Source organism: Palaemon carinicauda, chromosome 15 (assembly GCF_036898095.1).
Source record: "Palaemon carinicauda isolate YSFRI2023 chromosome 15, ASM3689809v2, whole genome shotgun sequence".
NCBI lineage: Eukaryota > Metazoa > Arthropoda > Malacostraca > Decapoda > Palaemonidae > Palaemon > Palaemon carinicauda.
In genome coordinates this window covers 37,617,326-37,642,154 of record NC_090739.1, presented here as the reverse complement: position 1 = coordinate 37,642,154, position 24,829 = coordinate 37,617,326, and the positions used below count along the sequence as shown (strand labels likewise).

The window sequence follows — 24,829 nt, the reverse complement described above, 5'->3', positions numbered from 1 at the left end:
AGGTGGGGGGCCCCATATGTTGCACCAATCCATATGCTGCACCAAATTAAGGGGGTTATAGATATCATTTTGTGATTGAATTCGATCAAACAGCAGCACTCTACAACTTGCATGGTTGAAGTCTTGGCTGGGAAACACAGCTACGTCTCACTTCAGAGAATACTTCGTGTGTGATTTGAGCATGTTTGCCAACATAGAAATAGACTAAAATAGATCTTACATAATCAAGAATAAAGACTAGAATCACAATGTCTCAATTGGGGAAATGGAAAGAGGGTTGCCCAGTGTGGAAAAGAAATGCCCTGGTAATCATTGTCTCCAGTGTTGGTGGTTTCCTGTTTCTTAAGCTGAGTTAGCCCAGAGGTAGCTTTGTCGCTTTGAGAGACTGCAACGTGTCTAATTCCGAGGAGTTGTGCAGATGGTAGTGGAGAAATGAAGAATGGCTTCATGGTACTCCCTTATCCAGTGCGGTGTTTCCATGGAGGGCACTGGCCTTTCGAAGGGAATGACTGCCAAACCCTTGGGTTCAGCCAGGGCTGCGGATTGGGTGCAAGGAAGGGTCCAACCTTTGCTCCTAGACTCCGATCGCCTCTATAAATAACCTATTCCTGGATAGAGCCTTTGTATGCACAGCCTTTATGAGCCCACATCTGGTTCCTTCAGGAAGGGTCTCGATGGGAATAGGGGAGGGGAAGGGAAACACTGATGGAAGCATTCCCTCTCTCCCGCTGCCAAGAGTAGCAGGGTTGCCTGTTTTGCCATTGGGCAACCTGGCAGAGACATGGGACCGATCTGTGGGTAGCAAGTAGGACACTTATTTACTACCCGTTCATAACCGTTGCTCCCCCCCACCCCCTTTCCCTTACTGATAGAGTGTAATGTAATTTCAATCCTTCAACATCACATCATTGTGGATAGGGGTGGAAGGGATGCTGGAGAAGAAGGTACTCAAAAACATTTGAGACGAGTCACTGGGCTTTTACAGTTGGCTCTTTTATTATTATTATTATTACTTGCTAAGCTACAACCTTAGCTGGAAAAGCAGGATGCCATAAGCCCAGGGACCACAACAGGGAAAATAGCCCAGTGAGGAAAGGAAACAAGGAAAAAATTATTTTAAGAACAGTAACAACATTAAAATAAATAATTCCTATATAAATTATAAAAACTTTTAACAAAACAAGAGAAAGAAAAATTACAGGGAATAGCGTACCCTCAAGCAAGAGAACTCTAACCCAAGACAGTGGAAGACCATGGTATAGAGGCTATGGCACTACTTAAGACTAGAGAACAATGATTTGATTTTGGAGTGTCGTCCTCCTAGAAGAGATGCTTACCATAGCTAAAAAATCTTTTCTACCCTTACAAAGAGGAAAGTGGCCACTGAACAATTACATTGCAGTAGTGAACCCTTTGGGTGAAGAAGAATTGTCTGGTAATTTCAGTGTTGTCAGGTGTATGAGGACAGAAGAGAATGTGTAAAGAATAGGCTACATTATTCGGTGTGTGTAGACAAAAGGAAAGTGAACCGTAACCAGAGAGAAGGATCCAATGTATTATTGTCTGGCCAGTCAAAAGACGCCATAACTCTCTAGGGGTAGTATCTCAATGGGTGGTGGGTGCCCTTGCCAACCCTACTACCTTTTTGTTGAAAAAAATAGAGGTCTGTACAATAAACCTCTCTCCTCTGAACAAGTTTGTTTTGACAAACAAAGTTCATTATTGAATTGGTATGGTCTTTGCTGTCTTGCATCAGAGGGGGAGATTTCAGGATGCATAATTTTAATTACCTCCTGTGCATTAGATCTCTCAGTTCCTCCACTTACTCTCCTTCTACGGTACTGTGCATCAGTTCAAGACTGGCAAAAGAAGCTGCAGCTGAATGGGCTTCAAGAAGTTACTCCTCTGTAATGACTTTTTAGCAAGCATGAAGAGATTGTTTTCAGCACTGGGAAAATGTAGATGGAAATAAGATCAGAGATGCAATGAGTGTTATATAGTATCTCCTTGTAAGTATAAGTTGATGCCTCAAAAGTGGGAGAGTACTCATTGTCAGCTTTGCATTGGGCACACAGATATAACACACAAGATTTTGATGACTGGCTAACACCAGCCATATTAAGTTGACTGTTTTGGTACAACTGACAGGGAGGCATTTACTGAGACTTAATGCCACACTCCTGAGTACTTGAGAAATAGATATCTATTTGAGACTCACCACACTCTTGGGTACTTAAGAAATAGATATCTATTTGAGACTCACCACACTCTTGGGTACTTAAGAAATAGATATCTATTTGAGACTCACCACACTCTTGGGTACTTAAGAAATAGATATCTATTTGGGACTCGAGGTGGGGATGGTAGGTTCATCCTTACCAAGATTCTTGGGGAGGATGTCTGTGATATTTTTAGATTGATTTCAGAGGCAGGTCTTCTGAAAGCTATGAAAGTTTTATACTGTTTGCTTTTGTGGTTTTAAATTTATTTTTCTTTTATAATTCATTTATAACAAATGATATTGGCGTGTTATATACGTTAACTTTATGTATATTGTAATACAAACCTTGTTAAAAGGGCTTGTTTTTTTCATGTATATTAATGTAAAAGTAAAACAGTTCATTTTATATATGTTAATGTAATTTATGATTGAAATATCATTGTGTTCTGAAACAAGAGTTCTAGATACTCCTTTGGTGCTAGTAAGAAGATTCAAGAGCGAGTCCCTGGCACTCCGTCATGTTGCCTAATGGTCTCTCCTTGGAGTGTCTAGTCCATCAGGAACATTCGGGTGTTTTGGTCCCTAGTATATAAAGGACAGATGACGAGGGGTAGAAGCAAACGAGACTATTACACCCCCGCAGTTTGGAGACAATTTTCAGCTACACCGTCTGTGACTTTGATAATTATTGATTACACACAACAATAGATTATCTTGAAGAAGATAAAGAAGTTCAAAATTCATGTTTCAACGCCAGAAGCTGTGATCCTACATATCAACCTTATATATCTGAAACTAAGCAATGTCGTCTGTCCCTTGTTGCATAGAATTTTGGAATGTCAACTCAAGACCTTCGTAAAAGCTTTTTATGTTAATTGGTTTTTGATGTGGCGTGAGTCTTCAGTGGATCTTGTATAATACTGTAAATACTTATGTTAAATCTCAAACATAGCTATATTTTATATTTGCTGGCTATCATTTTCATTTGCTGTTGATGTTTTGCTATTGTTTTGTAAATTTTTGAGTAGATTTTGCGTAATCTACTTTGTGTATAACTGTGGAACATAACATGGTGTCAATGACCTTCAATGTCAGGATGCCAGACAACCAAAAATATCAATGAACATCAATCAATCAGGACTCTGTGCTTCGAACTGTGTACAGCTCCCCAGGTGTTCAATCGGGTGGTCACCTTGGTAGCAGCTTGGGCCCACGCTCAAGGGGTACGCTGATGCATCTCTACGATTGGCTGATCCTGGCCTCTGCAGAGAGGCAGTTGCTACAGGATCGAGATCGGGTTCTTGCATTTTGTCTCGTCTTTGGGATTATGATAAACGGAGAAATCAAATGCATACTCAAACAGAGTCGGAAGCACTTGTGCTTGCTGATAGACACGGCAGCAGCGAGTCTTTCCGTCAGATGATCACATCAGTAGGCTCAAGGAGGTTGCGTGACCATATCTGTTCAAAAAAGAAGTACCATCTTAGTGCTGGCAGTGTCTTCTAGGCCACCTTTCCTCACTGGGGAAATTTGTTCCATACTGTCATCTCCACCAAGGATTTCTTCAGTAGTGCACCAAGGATTTTTTCAGTAGTGTTTAAAGGATCACTGATCAATTTCCTTTCTCCCTGTTCTGTCGGTACAGAAGGCTCAGGTTGATCCTACTTGGTGGATGAATGAGGAAAACCTAATCAGGAGAGTCCCATCGACTCCGTCTCTAAACATGCAACTGGTTTGAGACGTGTCGAAGGAAGGGTGGGGCGCACACATGAATGATCTTGTCTCGAGTATTTGGTCATGAGAAAAAATGGAATTTGCACATTTACATGCTTGAAATGCAAGCAGCCTTCCTAGCATTGCAAGCAATCCAAGATGAGTCACAACACCACTGAAGTGGCCGACATCAACCAGCAATGATTCATGCCCTCTCTGCAAGTTGATGAAGTGGATGCACATCTGGGAGACATTTATAGCCATGGAGTTGTCAGCCAGATACATTCCAAGCAAAAGGAATGTACTTGCAAATACATTCAGTAGCCAAGGACAGGTTGTAGGGCTGAACTGGTCCCTTCATCCTTGCATAGTGGAGAGGCTTTCTGCCTTGTGGGTGATCCCTAGGGATCAACCTGTTTGCTACATGGTTAAACAAAATGCTCCCCATGTTTTGTTCTTTTGTTCCAAAACCATAGGCCGTGTTTAAAGACTCCTCCCAACACTTGTGGGATCACCTGGACTCTTACGCCTTTCCTTTATTCAGCTTGATCTGGCATTTAATCAATCATGTGTTGATTAGTCAGTACTCTGTATGACCCTGGTAGCTACCAGATGGCCCCATGCAGAGTAGTTTCCTGATCTGTTAACCATTTTAGTCGAGGTCCAGAGATAAGTACCCCAATGGTCTACATTCCTCTGTTAGCCAGATCTTCAGAGGTACTATACCACCAGTCTGTGAAGTTCATGGAACTTTATGGTTGGAGGATATCCAGTATTTGTGAGCTAAAGGCAGTTCACAAGGCCCTGCATAGAGGTCTGGGTACTTGTAACAGGCCTCTTTAGGAGCCTATCTGGGAAAGTGGGCCTTGTTCTACAATTGTTGTCATAGAAGGGATACTTCAGTTGAAGCAACTCTTTGCCGATCACTGATTTACTTTATTTCCTTAGCTGAAAGAAGTACTTCACAGTCGCCGCTGTCAGTGGCTACTGCTCACCCTTGTGCATGGTCTATTGATTGAAGGGTTTAGATCTCTCCTCCTCGTGGGAGTTGTCTTTGCTCGTGAGGAGCTTCAAGCAGTCTTTCCCACCTTGTAACTTCAAGATCAAGGAGTGGGACGTGACGCTTATCCTCAAGGTTCCTATGAGTACCCCGTGTGAGTCTCTGAGAGGGTCGTCAGACAAAGATTTTGTACAGACCATCCATTTGAAAGACATAGAAAGTTGTTGCAGTCATCTCCTTTACTTCTGTACGAGACCAGACAGACTGACAATTCTAGGGAAGAAAAACCAACCAGTTCAGTTCTAGGGGAACCTCCTACCCACCGAGTAGTGAGTCTCCGTATTTAAAGGGCAATGTTTTGTGTTTGTCATAGGAAAAAATTGCAATTTTTTTCAAGTTTTATGTATTTTTCCTAGCTAAACAAACCTGAATCTTTCAAGATAAACTTCCATTCTCAGTCCTGATCTGAAAGATCAAATTGAAGCTCTTTCAACAGATGATGGGCTTGGCTACTTCCTCGCATTCACCGCCTGTCTTATAACTACCTTGTTAAACTATTTCAATGTTTGTTCCAGCTTACACTAAAAACATCAGCCTAATTTAAAGGCCCTGGATTTGTATAGCTAAGAAAAATATAAATTACTGTAAAAAAAGCAATGAAACATATACCAATTGTGAACTTAAATTTCAGAAATTTAACCCAATTTAATTTAAATTTGCCCAAATTATAATTCCAGGTTATGTACTCTTAGTGTTAGAAAATATTGAAGGTTCAATGTGACTTTTAAGCTTGTCAATAAGTGAATTTAATAATTCATCAGGGTGAAGAAAGTTTGACATCAGACATGATTGACTAAGGTCATAGTGAGAACTGCTGTATAATCACAAGCAGCCGAGATCTCATTGGAAATACAAGTTGTAATTGTCATATTGTTATTGAAGAAGGTGTATGGAATTTGTAGAAGACACATTCACTAAACATTAATTGGTTTCATATATAGTGGCAGTATGATATTAAAAGTAATTAATTTTGTTTATAAATGTCTATTTTATGAGCAGTTTTCACAAAAGTTGCAAATGTTAATTATGTCGTACACTACAGTAATAATTATTGGTTTATATCAGGTTCTGATTGAAGAGAGAGCATTGAAATATCTGGACAACCCCTTGAGCAGAGTAGGAGAAGATGATATTGTTAAAAAGGCTGGTCAAGTGTTTGCTGTGCTACCTTTGCCAGGCATGGGTGGTAAAAAAGCTCTTGGAAAAGCAGAAGCTAGAGGAAGGCAGCTAGTCCAACTTCTTGCTCTTGCACACAAGACAATGGATTCCTTATTTGAGGGTGTTATAGAAAAAGAGGTAAGTTGTCATCTCAAAACTGGTAAGATTTTTATAATTTTTTCTTGGTAGCATCCATATTTTTAATGGTGTATATTACATGAAAATCATTAGATTTCTGTTAATAGTTGATATTTAAGAGAAAGAACTTAGATTTTTAAAGAAGTTCAGTATTTTCTATTGTTCTCACTATAGGAAGATTGGGGAAAATTAATGAATAAACTATATAGAAATTTTGATGAATGCAATGAATGGAGTGTGTACTAGAAAGACATTAAATCTGGGATGTTACTCTTGATAATATAAATTTGGAGTGAAGGCAGAATTTCTGGTAAAGTTACAAAGAAGTGCACAGGAAGAGACCCCTGGAAGTTGTCATATGCAGACGACCTAGTGATACCTACAAAATCTGAGAAAAAAGTTTTGGAATTGTTTAAAAGGTCTAAGAGTGGAATGAAGAGAGGAAGATTGAAAAACAATATCAAAATAAAGTTTATGGTGACTTGTAAGGGAAAAGTACAATTAGTGAAGTGACCATATGGCCATTGTGGAAAAATTGCGGGGATTGTTAACAGGGAATAGATGTAACATGATCTCATAAAAGGTTGTATAAATAGAAATAAGAACTGATTATTGATGGCTGAAGTGTATTGCAAGAGGATTTGGGGAGTAGAGAGAATTTAACTTTTTTTAGTACATGGTAGGTCTTAGAAGCTATTAAGTATTCTTGTTACCTTGGGAGACTGGATTGGGAAACAGGAGATTAGAAGGGAGCAGGAAGAGCTTATGTACTGCAAGGATTAAATGAAGAGAGATAGATTTCCTTAAATAGAGGCAGCAAAGACTTCTTTATATGTACTTGGGACCTCTTTTTGCAATGTCATAAAAATATTGGCCCTTTTCATGAAAAGGAAGTAAATTTTATGAATTTGGGATGATAGAATGTTAGTTTATGGCTAGAGTTCAGTGGGAAATAGTGCTATGCAGTATTATGAAATGAAGTGGCATAGAGTTCTGGTTTCCATAGGACGGAAAGTCTACCAAAATCTCAAGATTCAGGTGCAATAAAAAATATATGTTCAGAAAAGTAGTACTTATGGAAGTAGTATGAGACCCAAAGAAAAGGCCAGAAAATCATAGGAAATTAATCAGGTGAAGACTTGACCTGATAGGGGTTCTTGATATATTTATGATTATGGAAAGAAAATGTGTTCATTACAGCACTTTCTGGTTTTGAAGGAGTATAAAGAAAGCATGGGAAATTCAGCCCTTTTTATATATTTTTTTTTTATTTTTCTTTAAAAATTAAGAATACACAACCAGTGAATATAAATGATCAGGATCAGCATAGTAAATGTAAAATTTTATATTACAATACTCTATTTAGAGTAGCACAGGTGATGTTTTTTTCAATCTAGCTACCTGTATTTCAGCAGTAACCATTTTGAAAAATTAATTTGTAATGGAAACCATATAAAAGGGAGTCATTAAACTGCAAATCTATTCTGATGCTATGATAAAAAATATGCTGCCTGATATTATTAGTAGCTAAGTGATTGATATAACTCTCATTGCATTTTGAAATTGATTATCCTTTTGATAACTAACCGTAGGTTTTTTTTACTTGCCTCTCCACCTAATTGCTGTAGCTATTCAACTCAGTAAAGTAATCATTTATCATTATATGATCACAGTTTCAAGGAGAAATTTTTACCCTTTTTTAAGGTTTCCCCTCCCGCATAATTTGAAACTTCATACTTAGTATGTAGCATGACAGATTAGAGCTCTTTAACTTTGTCATTTATCATCCTCTCTGTCAAAGCTTGAAAGAACATAGATTAGAATGCTGATGTGGATAACACTGCTTGAAAGATTGGAAAAGGACAAAGTAAGAGAAATTACAGTCATAGTTAAGATTACAGAGATGATAAGAATGTCACGGTTGATATGGTGTGGGCATGTGTTAAGGATAGATGGTGAGAAGTGTTTGGGAGGAACCTGTTATAGGGTGAAGATCAAGAGGGGGGCAAAGAATTAGATGGCGAGATAAGATGAAGGATGATATGGAGAGGAGTTTTTGTGGAAGAAGATGCCTTTGATAGAAGGCATTGGAGAGGGTGCATCAGGCAACCAACCCCTTAATGTAGGGAGTATGAAAGGTCATCCTTTTTCAACAGGATTATGAAGTTTTACTTGAGGTGTATGAGGTTGCTTGGAGAGAATTTATGTATAAAGCCATGGGAATAGCACAGTTTCTATATTAAAGGCGATACATAATTGAATTATGACGGGTAACATGTATTAAGATACACAATTGAATTATGATGGTTGACATGCCTATGTGGAGAACTGGGAGACATTTCTGGAAAAGGAATAGATGAGATATGTCTTGAAATAACTATTTTTAGCTAAGCATTGTCACTCAAGATGGGCTATGCTTCAGGTAAACATGAATATGGATTGACCAAAATAAAAGATAAAATCTTTTTCGGTTATAACTTGGAAATATACAGTAAATGTTGGGATATTCTTAAATCTGCACTCTTTTTGGTGTAGACTTAACAGTTCCTCTTTTGATTAAATTATAAATTTCTGCTGTTCATTGTTCAAAGGAATGGCAACTTTTTGATTTATGAGATTGTAAGTACGAAGACATTGAGAAACTCTAGTCTTCTTAATTCCCATTCTTCTGAAGCTAAACTATCCTCTTAACATTTTGGTCTCATGAAATTATGATGTGTGGACCCTAACCATATATATTTGTGATGACAGCTGATTTACTGGTTTCTAAATTTTCTGCTATTTCTTGCAAATTAACTTGAAGATTTTCTTTTTACACTTTGAGAAAAGCTGATGCTACTCCATTAGGTAATTGTTATTGTGAAAGCTCTAGCCCTGCCAATTGCTGCCCATTTTCTAATATTGAATGTATATGCTGACAAAGTGATAACTTTTTCCTGAGTCTTCAGTTTGGCTTTTGCAGGGAGTGTTTGGGCCTTATTATCCCTTTCTTAAAATCTTCACTGTACAACAGAAATTTCTGGATTCTGGTCATGAATTTCATATGATTGGTCTTACCTTTATTGCGGCGTTTGTCTCTACAGTATTAATCTTGTGGCCCTTGATGTCTGAGATTGCAGTGTTTAAAGTAAACATTGTGAGGAGTTTGTTTTCCTCGCTGTTACTCTCAGGGAAAGTATGTTTATATGTACTACAGTGATATTCCCAGAGAATTTTACCTTTAGGTATCCAGAATTCTAACTCCGGGCGCGAATATCCTTAAAATTTCTCCCAAGGATATTGCATAATATCAGCGGACGCATTCTTGACACGTCTCCATAGCGATCTGCACCCCAAACAACGTTTTGGCTTCGAGAAGGATGTGGCAAAATAAAAGGGAGCCGTCCAAAGGCTTTCCCCGCTCTCTTAATACTATTGGGAATACAACAGCGCCATTCCCACGATGGCGGACATTCCTTGTAGCATTGAGCCTGGTGTTACAGATACAGTACCACGGGAGGGATACTGTGAAGATCTTTTCTTTTAGAGGAGATGGGTGGGTCCATCAGGACGACATGGCCATCTCACCCAAAAATAGATTTTTCGCGGCCATTTTTTGGGCTCAAGCCATGTCGTCGTGATGGAAGCATACCAGAGCATTAGTGTATCTGTGGATTTTTAATCAGTGCCTTAACCTTATAGCAACCTTTTCTATGGTCATGGGGACCACATGAGACAAGGGACGTTACTGTTATTCGTCACCATCACTAATCATAACCAATGTTAGTGCTTCCTGCCTCCTACAGGGAAGAGTCATTCTAGACAGTAGAAAAGGGATCTTGAGGTTAACATACATAGTATGACCAAACATGAGTACACACTGAATATACAAATTGTCTCATAGTTGTATATTTTGCTAAAATAACATCAGTGTCTCTTATATCTAAAATTTGATGCATACAAATATATGAGGGATACTTACTTTGGTAAGTTGAAGAACTCTGGCATGTATACATACAATTGTCTGGCGAAGGTGGACGCACTACATTCTAATAGACATTTATTACTAATAAGTGACTAAAAGATGTTCAGTAAAACGAATGTAGTATGACAATGGGATTATACCTGTAACAAGCACAGAAACTATATTTCCATCTTGAAGGAAGAAATGATGAGTGTCACTCTCAGACTGAAGAAAAATTATAAAACAATTTCTCTTCATAATTCCTGTACTGGTTACTTCTATCTGCACTGTGTACTTCGTACACCGACACTATTGCTATCTGTATAATTCCACACCTGGGATTTTGAACAGAGCTAGTGTTATCATGGTAACACTTAATTAAAAGAAGTCACACCTAAGAAGGGTGACCCCTTCTCCCTTTAATTGACAGTCCCAGTCAATTAGCTGTTCATCGTAGAATTAGACGGCAGGTTAAATATTCTACCTGGCATCACCACATATTGCTTCAGATCATGGATTGTCTAGCATAGTGTATGTAGAACACTCTGGATGATTCTCATCCATTACATGTGCGAGGACATGTGAAGTCCCAAACCATAAACTGTTTACCACAGTAATTAGGGGGCAGGTTTTAATACACTACCTGCCGCCGCTACGAAGTGTTTCAGTTCATGCACTTGTTTTGCATAGTGTTTGTAAAACACTCTGGATGATTTCCATCCAGTGTATGAACGTAGGCGCTCAAAGTCCATATACTGAAAGAAGTTCAGTGATGAAGCAATCTTTCTCGGATCATGACCTGCGGGAGTACTGTCCGGATCCGCTCTACGAATAAAGTAGGTGAGCTTCGCCCTTAGTTGTTTTAGGGATAAATTTGATCCAGAAGTTTCTCCTTTAAAGAGCTGTCCTCCCCTGAAGTGTGAAGTTTTACGAAGATAGACCTTTAGACACTCTACAGGACATAGAGAGACATCTTCCTTCAGAGGGCAGATTCTCCAGGGACCCCACCTCTTAGTGGGTAGCTCGTTTTTAGCGTGAAAGGATGGATCAGGAAATAGATTCAGTTCTCCCACTTCCGTGAACTGAATGTGACCCTCATCTCTGGATAGGGCCACTATTTCATTAACTCTAGCCCCAGAGGTGATAGCGAACAGAAAAATAACCTTTTGGGTTAGATCCTTAAGAGAACAATCTTCATTGTTCACAGATGAGGCATAATGTAAGACCTTGTCCAAAGACCAAGAGATGGGCTTTGGTGGTACTGCGGGCTTAATCCTAGCACATGCCTTCGGAATTTTATTAAAGATTTCATTCGCCAGATCCACTTGAAAGGCATATAGGAGAGGCCTAGTCAAGGCTGGCTTGCACGTATTTATCGTATTGGCCGCCAGACCTTGGCTATGAAGGTGGACAAAGAAGGACAGACAGAAGTTCATTGAAATTTCTTTCGGTCCTTTTGCTTTGACAAACGCAACTCACTTTTTCCAGGAAGACTCATATTGTCTTCTTGTTGACTTAGCCTTGTATTCTTCTAAGAATTCTATATTGCCTTTTGAGATCCCAAACCTTTTTCTAACCGCTAGAGCGAGAAAATCATGAAATGAAGGATTTGGGTTCTCTGTGATAAAACGAAGGCAGTTAATTTCTGAATCTTCGGAAATATACCTAAGGTCAGAGCTAGGACCAGCCTCATCTAGTCTATCAGCCCCACTAGAGGATCCTCGTATGGGGCTATATAGCGAGGTAGTTTCTTGAAGACGCTCGTGATGAAGAGGTCGAATTGCAGTTCCGGGACTTGTTCCCATCTGGGAGGGAATATGTTTGCGCCCATGGACCATTCCAACTCTATCGGTTTGTATCGAAATAGAGTATCCACCGTCACATCGTGGATCAGTTGTAAATGAACTGCTGGTAGGTGCTGTCCCTTCAAGAGAGGGATGGGTATCTTCACCAAGACTGAATGAGACGTTCGAATGTGACGTCTTATTATCGCTTCGGTGTCCCAGATCAGTCGTAGGGAGCCTGATCTGTGTGGAGGGGGCTTCCCCACCCATGAAAGGACCAGCAGAGTCTTGGGGCTTTCGTGCTCTAATTTCTGTTAGAGAAGCGATTAAAGAGGGACCTATCTCAGTCTTTTTTTATCTCTTCAACCGTTTGATGCGTGTTTTCTCCAAGCTCTTAACGCCTTTTTCCGGTGTGCCCTTAGCACCAGGTCTGTCACTATAGCGAACTTGGGAAAGTTTAGCGCTTTTTCCTGTTGGCGTTTTGGAATTCTGACTGAATACCTGAGTCTCTTGACAGACCTCACGAGCTCCTTTTATATTTCCAAAGGAGAGGAGAGTTGATGTGACTGAGGGCTTCGATGGTTTTTTAAACATCGAAACCCCTGAGCTGGAGAAAGTTGAGACTTCTAGAAGCTTATCGTGCATCCTTGATGTCCCAGGAACCGGGTCATCTCTTTGAATGCACATTGGCCGGACACTTCGGGTGCTGCCCACTCCAGCCTCTTGATCAGGTATATTAATACCTGAATTATTTCTAGGCTTGAATTTGACGTGACCAAGTTCGTCAATCCTTTGAAGATACTTAGGACTGTGAGTCCGACACGTATCTTCCTTAGGATGAATGTTACTCTCTGTAACATGAATTCTAGATAGGAGGAAGGGGGGTGGTTGACTGGAATGTTCCGAAGGACACCTTTCAGGTCTGACAAGACTACGAACACCCTTAATTGGAACAAGGTCCATATGTTCAGAAGGATTAACATTCAGAACTTGCTGTTTTTTATGAACTTGTTGAGTGGCGACAAGTTCAGAATGGCTCATTGATATCTTGAGTCCTTCTCGTGAACACAAAGCAGCTTTCCCTGGAACTCGATGAGCTAAAGTTTTCTTACTACCTGTATGCTCTATAGCTCTCAGGTATACTCCTCCAGGAGGGTTTTGAACTGTAGGAGAAGGTAAGGAAATGATGGTAGGGACATTTCTGTTTTCCATCAATGGCTCATCTTGAATAGGCTTTGGACCGAAGGATCGAAGGTCCTGCGATCCTGAGGGAAAGTTCCTCCTAGCCGAAGCGTCTTTATGCTTCGAGTAGTCAGTAGGCTTAGACTTTTGACCATCTGCCTGTAGCACCGTGGTCACTGGAATAGTGGGATGTTGTTGAGCAGCCCGGATATTTCCAGCATTTCCGATCTTCTTTTTAGGTTGGGGACCCACAACCACAGAAGATTTTCTCTTTGAAGGAATGCCCCATTTTTGGAGAAGACCTATGTTCTCCATGGTGGCGTTCTTAATTACTTCCTTAGTGACCTCGTGTGGGAAGAGGTCTTTACCCCAGATGTTGGAAGATATTAGCTTCCTTGTCTCTTGTTTTACTGTTGCATCAGCGAACACAAACTCTCTACATGCTCTCCTAGCCTTCATAAAGGCGTAAAGGTCCTTCACCAAGATAGCCATATGCATTTTGGCTATGACCATGAGCATGTCTGGGGTACTTTCGTAGGTTGAACACAACTCTATGTAGTTTTGTAGAGAAAGGGATATCGCAAGTCTGTCCTTTGACTCCTGTTCATTACACAAGAGCAACTCAGACAATTTAGGGAGACATACCTTGAATTGTTGACTTGCGACGTCCTTGTCTAATTTTCCTACTGAAAATGTCAAATGGACTTCCTTCCAATCCTTTTCCTGTCCGGGAAAAGCTGGTGACAAAGGCTTGCACTCATTGAGTGTGGGACATGGCTTACTCGCCTCTACCGCTTTGGCAACAGAAGTAAATGCCTTCCCCATAAAGGGGAATGAGAGTGAAGTAGGAGCAAGAAAGGAAGGGTGTCCGTTATTCAGTGAGAATACCTTCAACTCTGAATAACCTGCCTTTATTAGACTACCTGAAAGGATAGTCTGTGCCTTATCAAGGTCGAGAATCAAGACCACCTTTGGTTCCGTTCCTTTTCTTGACTTTGGTTTGTACTTCAGTCGATCCCAACAATTACGGAAAGCATCAAAGCTTGGCCAAAATTGAATTTTGTCCAAAGGAACAGCACCTATTTTCTCTGAGATGCAGAGATTGCCATTTGAAATCGGCATCTGCTCCGCGAACCTCCAGGGATTGGTTATGGAGCATGTTGGTAGGTCTTGATTCATGGGTCGTTTGACTGACCCCTGGGAAGCGACAAGAGAAACTTTACGAGGATCTATCTTGTGTTTTACTTCCTGCTTTTCGTTTTGTCTACGAAAGCGCTCTATTTGATTCTTCAGCTGGATACATAATTATACCACATTATCCAAATTAGGGGTAGAAGACGAAGATGTCAACATCGATGGCTCTAAAGCCGGCACAGGCGGAGGAAATTCCGACGCAACATTTTCCTCTTCTACCTTGGGGTATTTCTTGCCCTTAATCCCAAAGGTTTTCTGGCCGTCAGGGGATGTAGTTAGCTCCTGAGGCACTACTGTTTCCTCACTTGCTTCTGGAAATAGTAGCTTACGCATCCCGTCATTAGGTAGGAAAGGTCCCGGAGAGATCTTTTGAAAGCCTCTCACCCAGTTGCATAATTTATATTGAGCTGTATCCCTAGTCTCTGTAGACTTGGGATTTTTAAAACCTTCGGACATAAATGTCCGACATATATTGCAAACCTGTGGGTTCCAATAATGTAGGGATCCAGAAATAATATTGCAGGGGGCATGAAACCTGCAAGTATTATGACCGTAAAAATACTTATTCGTGGCCTTGCAGAGGACTGCAGCACAAGGTATCTGGTGTTCCTCCTGTAAAGAAAGGAAAACCAAATGAGTATACAATGGATTATCTCCTTGACAATCAACATGCAAATGTCCTTTACAATAAGGTAGCTTAGGATAGTAAGCTATAAAGGGATAGTAGGAGATACATACTTGTGTACCCCTGTGAGCAAATGCTGTTGCCTCCCCTCAGTATTAACTACATGGAGATTTCTCTATAGAATAACTCCAAGTAGAAGGACTCTTACCCCTAGGGGTAGAGAAGTATCAAATCACTGTCCCAAAATAATGTTAATACTGTGGGGTCAGGATGACTGATTCTCGATCAGAATATTGAAGAAAACTATTCATTCAGTATATGAACGGTACCAGCAGAATGCTCGTACAAGGGTACCCAAGGTATGTCAGAAAATACTACTGTATCATTGTACTGTAGTTTTCTAATTGCAGTAAGTCTATATTGCAATTTACTGGCTACTGTACATCATGTATTGTAGTCTAGTCATTATGCTGCCTTCATAGTAGCATATGACAGTATGGTCCATCTAGCATGAAGCCAGCTGGACTAGGAAAATAAAGACATATATTTGTATATCCCACTCAGCCTATTTGCTGTAGTCTTCCTACTATATTAAAATACAGTATAGAGTTTCCTGATCATGGAGACTCAAGGAAAAAGGCTGCACCCTTTAAGGGTTAGGAGTGTATTACTCCTGCCTTGAAGTGTTTAATATTGTAGGGTAATCATAATACTGATTTCTAATCGGGATATTGAAGAAATCATATTCATTCAATATAGGATTGGGCTCAGCAAATACCTGTGTTGGATATCCAAAATATATTGGAAATAACTACTAGTATAAACTATATAGTAGTTTTCTATCTGCAGTATATTCTATAATGCAGATATACTGGCTACCTGTATAAGATATACAGTAGTTCACCCGGCATGTAGCCAGCATAGCTAGGTCTTGCCGGCATACCCGGCCTGCTAGCTAGAGAGAGAGAGAGAGAGAGAGAGAGATAGCATGGAAAAAAGGCTACTCCTTACTGTGAATGTATACAGTAATTAAGGATGTAAAAGTCTAATTTGACTGCCTTTTTCCAGAAAGAAGGTTCTAATTGAAGGGGAGAATGTACTATTCAGGCTTCCATGCAGCTACAGTACTATTGCCGACAAGGTACCGCCGATACACTGCCGGCCGGCAAGTCCAGCAGTACCAGTACAGTTGGCGTGCTGCCAACTGAGTCAGCACTATCTGTGCCGGCCTGGCTGGCAGTACCCCGACAACAGGACCTGTAGCAGCAGTCCAAGGGAGGACTGAAGAACCTTGGGAACAGAAGGGACTTCCCTATCATGGTCGCCGGCAGCCATCTTGGCTGCCGGCTGCAGCCATCTTGGCTGCCGGCTGCAGCCATCTTGGCTGCCGGCTGGGCCGGCAGTTGCCGACAGATGATGTGGTTGGCGGCAGTATGCTCTGCCGTCAGCCAAAGACATGGCTCGAGAGGGAGTCTGGCTGGCTCTGGCAACCTACCAGCAAATGTAGGTTGCAAGATGCCGGCCTAAAGAAAGACAATGGCTCAGCCATCAAAAGAGGACAGAGGGGTAGGGAACAGGGTCCTGTAACGTGTGTGAAAGGAACTGGCAAAAATTCAGTCCTACCACCTGTAAAAGAAACTTTGTTTCGGTATCGGCAGAATCCCAGGGAACAGGAGAGACTCAGTTCTCCATCCCAGAGATTGCCAACACAGTTAAGGGGATGGCGGCACTGCCGTCTCCTCTCAACAAAGAAGAAACAGAGTTCCAGTGCCAAGTATCCTAGGCTAAAGAAAATTACTCTTCAGCCCAGAGTACTGTGGCATAGGACTAGTCTTTTAATCGCAAGGAGAAGATGGTATCCTACCCTAATTTCAAGTGCGGCTAATGAGGGCTAACCTCCATTGCCGGCCACCTAGCTGGCAGGGGAATGATGGTATCCTACAACCCATTTGCCCTGCCGGCAGGTCACCGACATAAGACTAAATACTCTGAGATTCTGACTAAATCCCAAAACCCGATGGTATACCACAACCAACGGTTAAGGGAAGAAGCAGGACAAACCCTAAGTTAGCCATGTCTGAGTAAAATTCAAGGCACGGCAATTAGGGTTGTAGCCTGAGGCTACACTCAGAGGAAAAGAGATTATCCTTAAGTCTCCGAAGAGACTTGTAATGTTTCATAACATTCTTGGAGGTATCAGTCTCCACTGAATGAAAACAATACACGAGGGTAACCGGGGAAAGTCTGAACATATAGTAAAACGTCTAGGTAAGGTTTCCTAGGCTATACGAGATCTCGGTTACCTGAATCACCGAAACTCTAACTATACGATCGACAGAGAAAAGGGGGAAAAAAAATTTATGCACATTATCGAAACTTTACAAGAATAATTGCCTAAATAGCTAAATAATTAAAATAATTAAATAAAGCTATTAAAAACTGGTAGTCGTTTTGCTATCAAAATAACACATGCTTAACGAGCGACGGCACCATGGCGCCTCCAGTAACTGGCCTAGCTCTTAAACACAATAAAATACTCTAATTTCATTGTGAAACAGGAGCTAAAATATACTCATAGTAAAGACCCGATACTCAACTTTCCAGAGGCGGAAGAAGATGGAGAAAGCATAATAATAATCCTGTAAAACGATCGAAAAGTTAGATCACCAGGAAATATCACCGAGCGAGATCGCTACAAAATAAGGAATGTCCGCCATCGTGCAAATGGCGCTTTTGTATTCCCAATAGTATTACGAGAGCGGGGAGAGCCTTTGGACGGCTCCCTTTTATTTTGCCACATCCTCCTCAAAGCCAAAACGCTGTTTGGGGTGCAGATTGCTATGGACGCATGTCAAGAATGCGTCCGCTGATATTATGCGATATCCTTGGGAGAAATTTTAAGGATATTCGCGCCAGGAGTTAGAATTCTGGATACCTAAAGGTAAAATTCTCTGGGAATATCACTGTAGTACATATATCCCTTAGGAAGCTACTTTAAGGAACTTCCATCACGACGACATGGCTTGAGCCCCAAAAAGTCATATACTGTATATAAGTAAACTTTAAATGACACTTAGTCATGCTTTTCATCAGAAAAGCATTGGCAGTAAGTTTGAACATTGAAGTTTCACCAATTCAGTCACCAGATTGGGTAAATCCCTCCACAATCTGGTCATAACTGGAATAAAAGTTCTAGAATGTTGTGTAGTATTAAACCTAACTTATGATGGAGAAGGCCAAACTGTTAGTTTCTCAACCATGAAAGTAAAATTGAAAGGACAGAGGATTAGATTTAAAAGAGATAATTGATGGTAGTAATATGGATAATTTCATATGGTGTTGATAAAAATGAGGATACTACTATAATAAGGATGCTGCTAATGAAAATAATATTAATATTGAATGACCTGTAACTAAACCAGTGATGGAGTGTTATCGATGAGACTATAAAATGTTTTGAATTTAAAATAATCGAGAGAGTATGCCATTTTTGAGTAATATCATAATTCATAGTTATAATTTCATTAGGTTTTCAAGTTGTTTTTCACATTTTAGGCATACAATCACAGCAGACAGTCCACACTGAAAGTTCCTCCAATAAAATTTGTGGGCAAGGATAGCAGTGAAACTATTAGTGGATTTCTTGCTGCAGTGACTCGCTTGGGTAACATCTTGAAGTTTATAGCACAGATGGTTACATGTGAAGGTAATCAGTGTATATCTGTAGTGCCACATCATATTTTGAGCCCAGTATTCAGATTATTGCAAGTAAGTTCCTAGCAAGTTTTTCTCCTTTAAAGATTAATTGCATTTTCCAGACTCTATATTTAAATTACCTTACCAATTTTGTGTAGTCTCAATATTTTTTCATAATATGTATTCATGTTATATCTTCTGATAGGGAAGCTCTAAAATATTACCACTGTAGTATATTTTTCTGTTTCTCTAACTTTTATGATTATGTGTATTATGTTTTTGTAATGGTATGCTAGTTATATATTGATTTTATTGTTTCTCTAATTCCATTTATTTTATTCAAATTAGGTAGACAGCAAAGTCCTGAAAACTTTCAAAAGTCAAGAGCACCAGATCCTTTCTTTCCTCATAGTTTCATTACATCATCATTGCCTTTGGTTGCTGAGAGATATGATAATGAGGTTAGTTTAGTAGTTGATGTTTTAGAAAATATATTTTTCAATATTAATCTTACCCGATGATCATGTAGCTGTCAACTCTGTTGCCCGACAGAAATCTAAGGTCGGGATACGCCAGCGATCGCTATACAGGTGGGGGTGTACACAACAGCGCCATCTGTCGAGTAGGTACTCAGGTACTTCTTGTCAACAAGAACTCAATTTTTCCTCTGTCGTGCCACCGGCAAGACCTACTTGGATACGCTGTTGATTCTGGAGTTGTTTTTCACGATTTTGGTGATGTATTCGCTCTAGATTTTAGCCTTCGCTATTCAGGAACCTTTATCATTAGCTTATCAAGCGTTTTGATTTAAATTGGATTAATTGTTAACGAACTTTGCTAGATTTTGGAATTCCCCCTTGACTATTTCTACAATTCAAGATGTCTGACCATTCTCAAGTCCCTAAGTACAGGCAGTGTAGCGTTAGGGCTTGTTCTAGGCGTCTTCCGAAGGCCTCCATAGATCCTCACACCGTTTGTTCCAATTGTAGGGGTAAATCCTGTCAATTGGAAGATCGATGTGAGGAATGCGCTGGGCTTTCGGAATTCGATTTTAACGAATTCCTTAAAAATGCACGTAGGCTAGAGAAAGATAGGATCAGGAGGAGTTCTTCTCGCTCTTTTGATTTTTCCTCTCCCCATGCCCCTCAACCTATTCCTTCCCCTGTAGTGGTGACTCCCGACCCTGCTACTAGTGCTCAGCCCTCCATGGCGGACATGATGCGTGCCATTCAGGCTCTTGGTGACAGAGTGGAGTCATTAGCTAATGACCGGAATCAACTTTTGGCAGATGTCAAAGAGTTGAAAGCGCATAGTGCAGTGGGAAGTGTAGTGAGTGCAAGTGAAGTGAAAAGTGTCAGTGTCAGTGTTGCGCATGAGGGTACATCTGTTCGTGCCAGTCGTCCTCCCAGTCCGGGACCTCTTGCAAGCTCCCAAGCCCAGGGGAGAAGCAATGTCGAAGGACCAAAGGGTTCGGCTCAGCGTACGGATGTACCCTCAGTGGTTGCGGACGTATCTGTCAGAGATCGTCCCATCCACAAACAGACGAATGAGCCCTATCATTCCTCGTCTGTGGAAGAAGTTTCGAGGAAGAAACGTTGGACCAAGGTCTCACGACCTCTCAAGCGTAAGGTCCCTTCCGAGCGAGTCCAACGGCCCAGGTGTAGCCACTGGGTCAGTTCGGACTCGCCGCAGTCTTCCGAAGACTGCACACCTCCCAAGAGAGGTAGAGTGGTTCCGCAGCAGGCAACTACTCCGTCTGTTGCCGCACCAACCACGGTAGATCCTAAGTGGTCCATGCTGCAGACTATGCAGTCTCAGCTTGCTTCCTTTATGCAGGAGTATCGTGCTGAGAAGGTTGACACTGCACCAGTTAACCTACAACCTGCCACGGTTGTGCGCTCAGCAGATACTGCGGCTGCCTGCTCCCACACTCCACCTGTGAGAGCTCCACCACCGATGCGCAGTCCACCCTGCCAGCCGCATGTTCATGCTGCACCCTCCGTTGACATGCGTGAGCTACCGCATCAGCAGTGGGAAGGTGCTGTCGAGCTGCCGTGTTTTGACACAATGCGGCATGCTCCGCAACCCACGGCAGTCCCTCCCACGCACCAGCACTCTGCTTTTGTTGTTGCCAGCTCGCAGACTGACCAGCAGCGCCATGATGTTGGATCCGCAGCAGCTACGCATGCACCCGTGCTGCCGGATTCAGCCGTTCAGCTTTCTGCTCCACCTTTGCCACTTCCTCCTCAGCTTTCGGATGATGGAGTATCCGATGACGAAGCTGCGCATTTGGACGATCCGCACTCCGACTTAGAAGAACCCAAGTCTACGCCTCCCTCCTTAGACTTTCGGAAAGTCCTTGCCTTGTTCAGGGACTTGTATCCGGAACAGTTTGTGTCTGCAACCCCTCGCTCTCCTCCCTCCGAGTTTGCTCTGGGCATGCAGTCAGCAGCTCCTGCCTTCACCAAACTTGTACTCGCACGCTCATCCAAGAGAGCTTTGAGGGTTATGGGAGAGTGGTTGCAGTCCAAGAAGCAACTGGGAAAGACTGCTTTCATCTTTCCGCCTACCAAGCTTGCTTCCAAATCTAGCGTCTGGTATGCCACGGGAGAGGAACCCGGCTTGGGAGTTCCTGCCTCTGCCCAGGGCGACTTCTCAAGTCTGGTTGACTCTCCCCGCAGGCTGGCTATGAGACGATCTAAGATTTGCTGGTCCTTTTCTGACATGGATCATCTGTTGAAGGGAGTCTTTCGTGCTTTTGAGATCTTCAACTTCCTCGATTGGTGTTTGGGAGCGTTAAGCAGAAAGACTTCCCCTTCGGATAAGGACTCTGCCATGCTTATCATGTCTAGCATGGACAAAGCCATTCGGGATGGGTCTGGTGAGCTTGCGGCTTCGTACGTGTCGGGAGTGCTTAAGAAGAGAGAACATCTTTGCTCCTTCTTGTCGGCTGGGATCACTCCTTGCCAGAAGTCGGAGTTGTTGTATGCTCCGCTCTCCAAGTGTCTCTTTCCGGAAGAGCTGATCAAGGGGATGGCTGCCTCGTTGATCCAGAAGGATACCCATGACCTGGTGGCGTCCTCCGCACGTAAGGCTAAAGCTTTACCTTCCGTGCCTAGACCTAGGATGGACACACCAGCGTCTAGGTTCATCCCGCCCTTTCGTGGCAGAACCTCCAGCAGAGGAGGTACCCGTGCCGACAGTCACCGTGGCAAATCGAAGAAGGGTTCCAAGTCCTCAAAAGGCAGAATCTGACTGCCTACCTCTCCAGACAGCAGTGGGAGCCAGGCTCAAGAACTTCTGGCAAGCTTGGGAGAGCAGATGTGCAGACGCTCACTCTGTGAAGTTGCTGAGGGAGGGGTACAGAATTCCGTTCTGCCGCAGTCCCCCTCTAGCAACGTCTCCCATCAACCTCTCTCCCAACTACAAGGAGAAGGACAAGAGGCTAGCGTTGCAACAAGAGGTGTCGCTCTTGCTACAAAAGAGAGCGGTAGTCATAGTCCGGGACCATCAATCCCTGGGCTTCTACAACCGTCTCTTCCTGGTAGCGAAGAAGACAGGAGGTTGGAGACCGGTGCTGGACGTCAGTGCTCTCAATGCTTTTGTCACCAAGCAGACGTTCACAATGGAGACGACGAAGTCGGTCCTAGCAGCGGTCAGAAAGGAAGACTGGATGGTCTCGTTAGACCTGAAAGACGCGTACTTTCATGTCCCCGTCCATCCAGACTCCCAACCTTTCCTAAGGTTCGTCTTTGGAAAGGTCGTGTACCAGTTCCAAGCCCTGTGCTTTGGCCTAAGCACGGCACCTCTTGTGTTTACCAAACTGATGAGGAATATTGCCAAATTCCTTCACTTGGCAGACATCAGAGCCTCCCTCTATTTGGACGACTGGCTTTTAAGAGCTCCGTCAAGTCGTCGCTGTCTGGAGAATCTCAGATGGACTATGGATCTGACCAAGGAATTGGGTCTCCTGGTCAATATAGAGAAGTCCCAACTCGTCCCATCCCAAACCATTGTCTATCTAGGTATGGAGATTCAGAGTCGAGCTTTTCGGGCTTTTCCGTCGGCCCCAAGGATCAGTCAAGCCCTAGAATGCATCCAGAGCATGCTGAGAAGGAACCGATGTTCAGTCAGGCAGTGGATGAGTCTAACAGGGACACTTTCATCGCTGGCCCAGTTCATCGAGTTAGGGAGACTCCTCCTCCGCCCCCTTCAGTATCATCTAGCTGCTCACTGGAGAAAGGACATGACGTTAGAGGTGGTCTCAGTGCCTATTTCTGAAGAGATGAGGTCTACACTGACGTGGTGGAAGAACAGCATTCTTCTCAAGGAAGGTCTACCATTGGCTGTTCAGACCCCCGACCACCGTCTCTTCTCGGACGCATCGGACACGGGCTGGGGTGCGACACTGGACGGACAGGAATGCTCGGGCACGTGGAATCAGGAGCAAAGAACACTTCACATCAACTGCAAGGAGCTTTTGGCAGTTCATCTGGCCTTGATAAACTTCAAGTCCCTCCATCTAAGCAAGGTGGTGGAGGTGAACTCCGACAACACCACAGCCTTGGCCTACATCTCCAAGCAAGGAGGGACTCATTCGAGGAAGTTGTTCGAGATCGCAAGGGACCTCCTCATTTGGTCAAAAGATCGAAAGATCTCGCTGGTAACGAGGTTCATTCAGGGCGACATGAATGTCATGGCAGATCGCCTCAGCCGGAAGGGTCAGGTCATCCCCACAGAGTGGACCCTTCACAAGAATGTTTGCAGCAGACTATGGGCCCTGTTGGGTCAGCCCACCATAGATCTATTCGCTACCTCGATGACCAAGAGGCTCCCGATGTATTGTTCTCCGATTCCAGACCCAGCAGCAGTTCACGTGGATGCCTTTCTTCTGGATTGGTCCCATCTAGACCTGTATGCGTTCCCTCCGTTCAAGATTGTCAACAGGGTACTACAGAAGTTCGCCTCTCACGAAGGGACACGGTTGACGTTGGTTGCTCCCCTCTGGCCCGCGAGAGAATGGTTCTCCGAGGTACTGCAATGGCTAGTGGACGTTCCCAGGACTCTTCCTCTAAGAGTGGACCTTCTGCGTCAGCCGCACGTAAAGAAGGTACACCCAAGCCTCCACGCTCTTCGTCTGACTGCCTTCAGACTATCGAAAGACTCTCAAGAGCTAGAGGCTTTTCGAAGGAGGCAGCCAGAGCGATTGCCAGAGCTAGGAGGACATCCACTCTCAAAGTCTATCAGTCAAAATGGGAAGTCTTCCGAAGCTGGTGCAAGGCGAATGCAGTTTCCTCAACCAGTACCTCTGTAACGCAGATAGCTGACTTCCTTTTACATCTAAGGAATGTAAGATCCCTATCAGCTCCTACGATCAAAGGTTACAGAAGCATGTTGGCAGCGGTCTTCCGCCACAGAGGCTTAGATCTTTCCACCAACAAAGATCTACAGGACCTCCTTAGGTCTTTTGAGACCTCAAAGGAGCGTCGGTTGACCACACCAGGCTGGAACCTAGACGTGGTTTTAAGGTTCCTGATGTCAGCAAGGTTTGAACCGCTTCAATCAGCCTCTTTTAAGGATCTCACATTAAAGACTCTTTTCCTCGTTTGCTTAGCAACAGCTAAAAGAGTCAGTGAGATTCACGCCTTCAGCAGGAACATAGGTTTTACATCTGAAACGGCTACATGTTCCTTGCAGCTTAGTTTTTTAGCTAAAAACGAGCTTCCTTCTCGTCCTTGGCCCAAGTCGTTCGAGATCCCAAGCCTGTCCAACTTGGTGGGGAACGAACTAGAGAGAGTACTTTGCCCAGTAAGAGCTCTTAAGTACTATTTAAGACGTACAAAGCCATTACGAGGACAATCAGAAGCTTTATGGTGTTCTATCAAGAAACCTGCTTTACCGATGTCTAAGAACGCAGTTTCTTATTACATCAGGCTTTTGATTAGAGAGGCCCATTCTCTTCTGAAGGAAGAAGACCTTGCTTTGCTGAAGGTAAGGACACATGAAGTTAGGGCTGTCGCTACTTCAGTGGCCTTCAAACAGAACCGTTCTCTGCAGAGTGTTATGGATGCAACCTATTGGAGAAGCAAGTCAGTGTTCGCATCATTTTACCTCA

General features: G+C 42.7%; 1 protein-coding gene across 1 annotated transcript in view; it reads left to right on the top strand.

Moving 5' to 3' along the window:
• Nucleotides 1-24,829, top strand: part of LOC137654559 (proline-, glutamic acid- and leucine-rich protein 1-like) — a 120,721-nt gene that overhangs the window by 35,072 nt on the left and 60,820 nt on the right. The window contains exons 6-8 of the mRNA XM_068388289.1: nucleotides 6,060-6,290; nucleotides 18,574-18,786; nucleotides 19,063-19,175. Coding sequence (XP_068244390.1) covers nucleotides 6,060-6,290; nucleotides 18,574-18,786; nucleotides 19,063-19,175 — 557 coding nt within the window. The remainder of the gene's footprint in view (nucleotides 1-6,059; nucleotides 6,291-18,573; nucleotides 18,787-19,062; nucleotides 19,176-24,829) is intronic.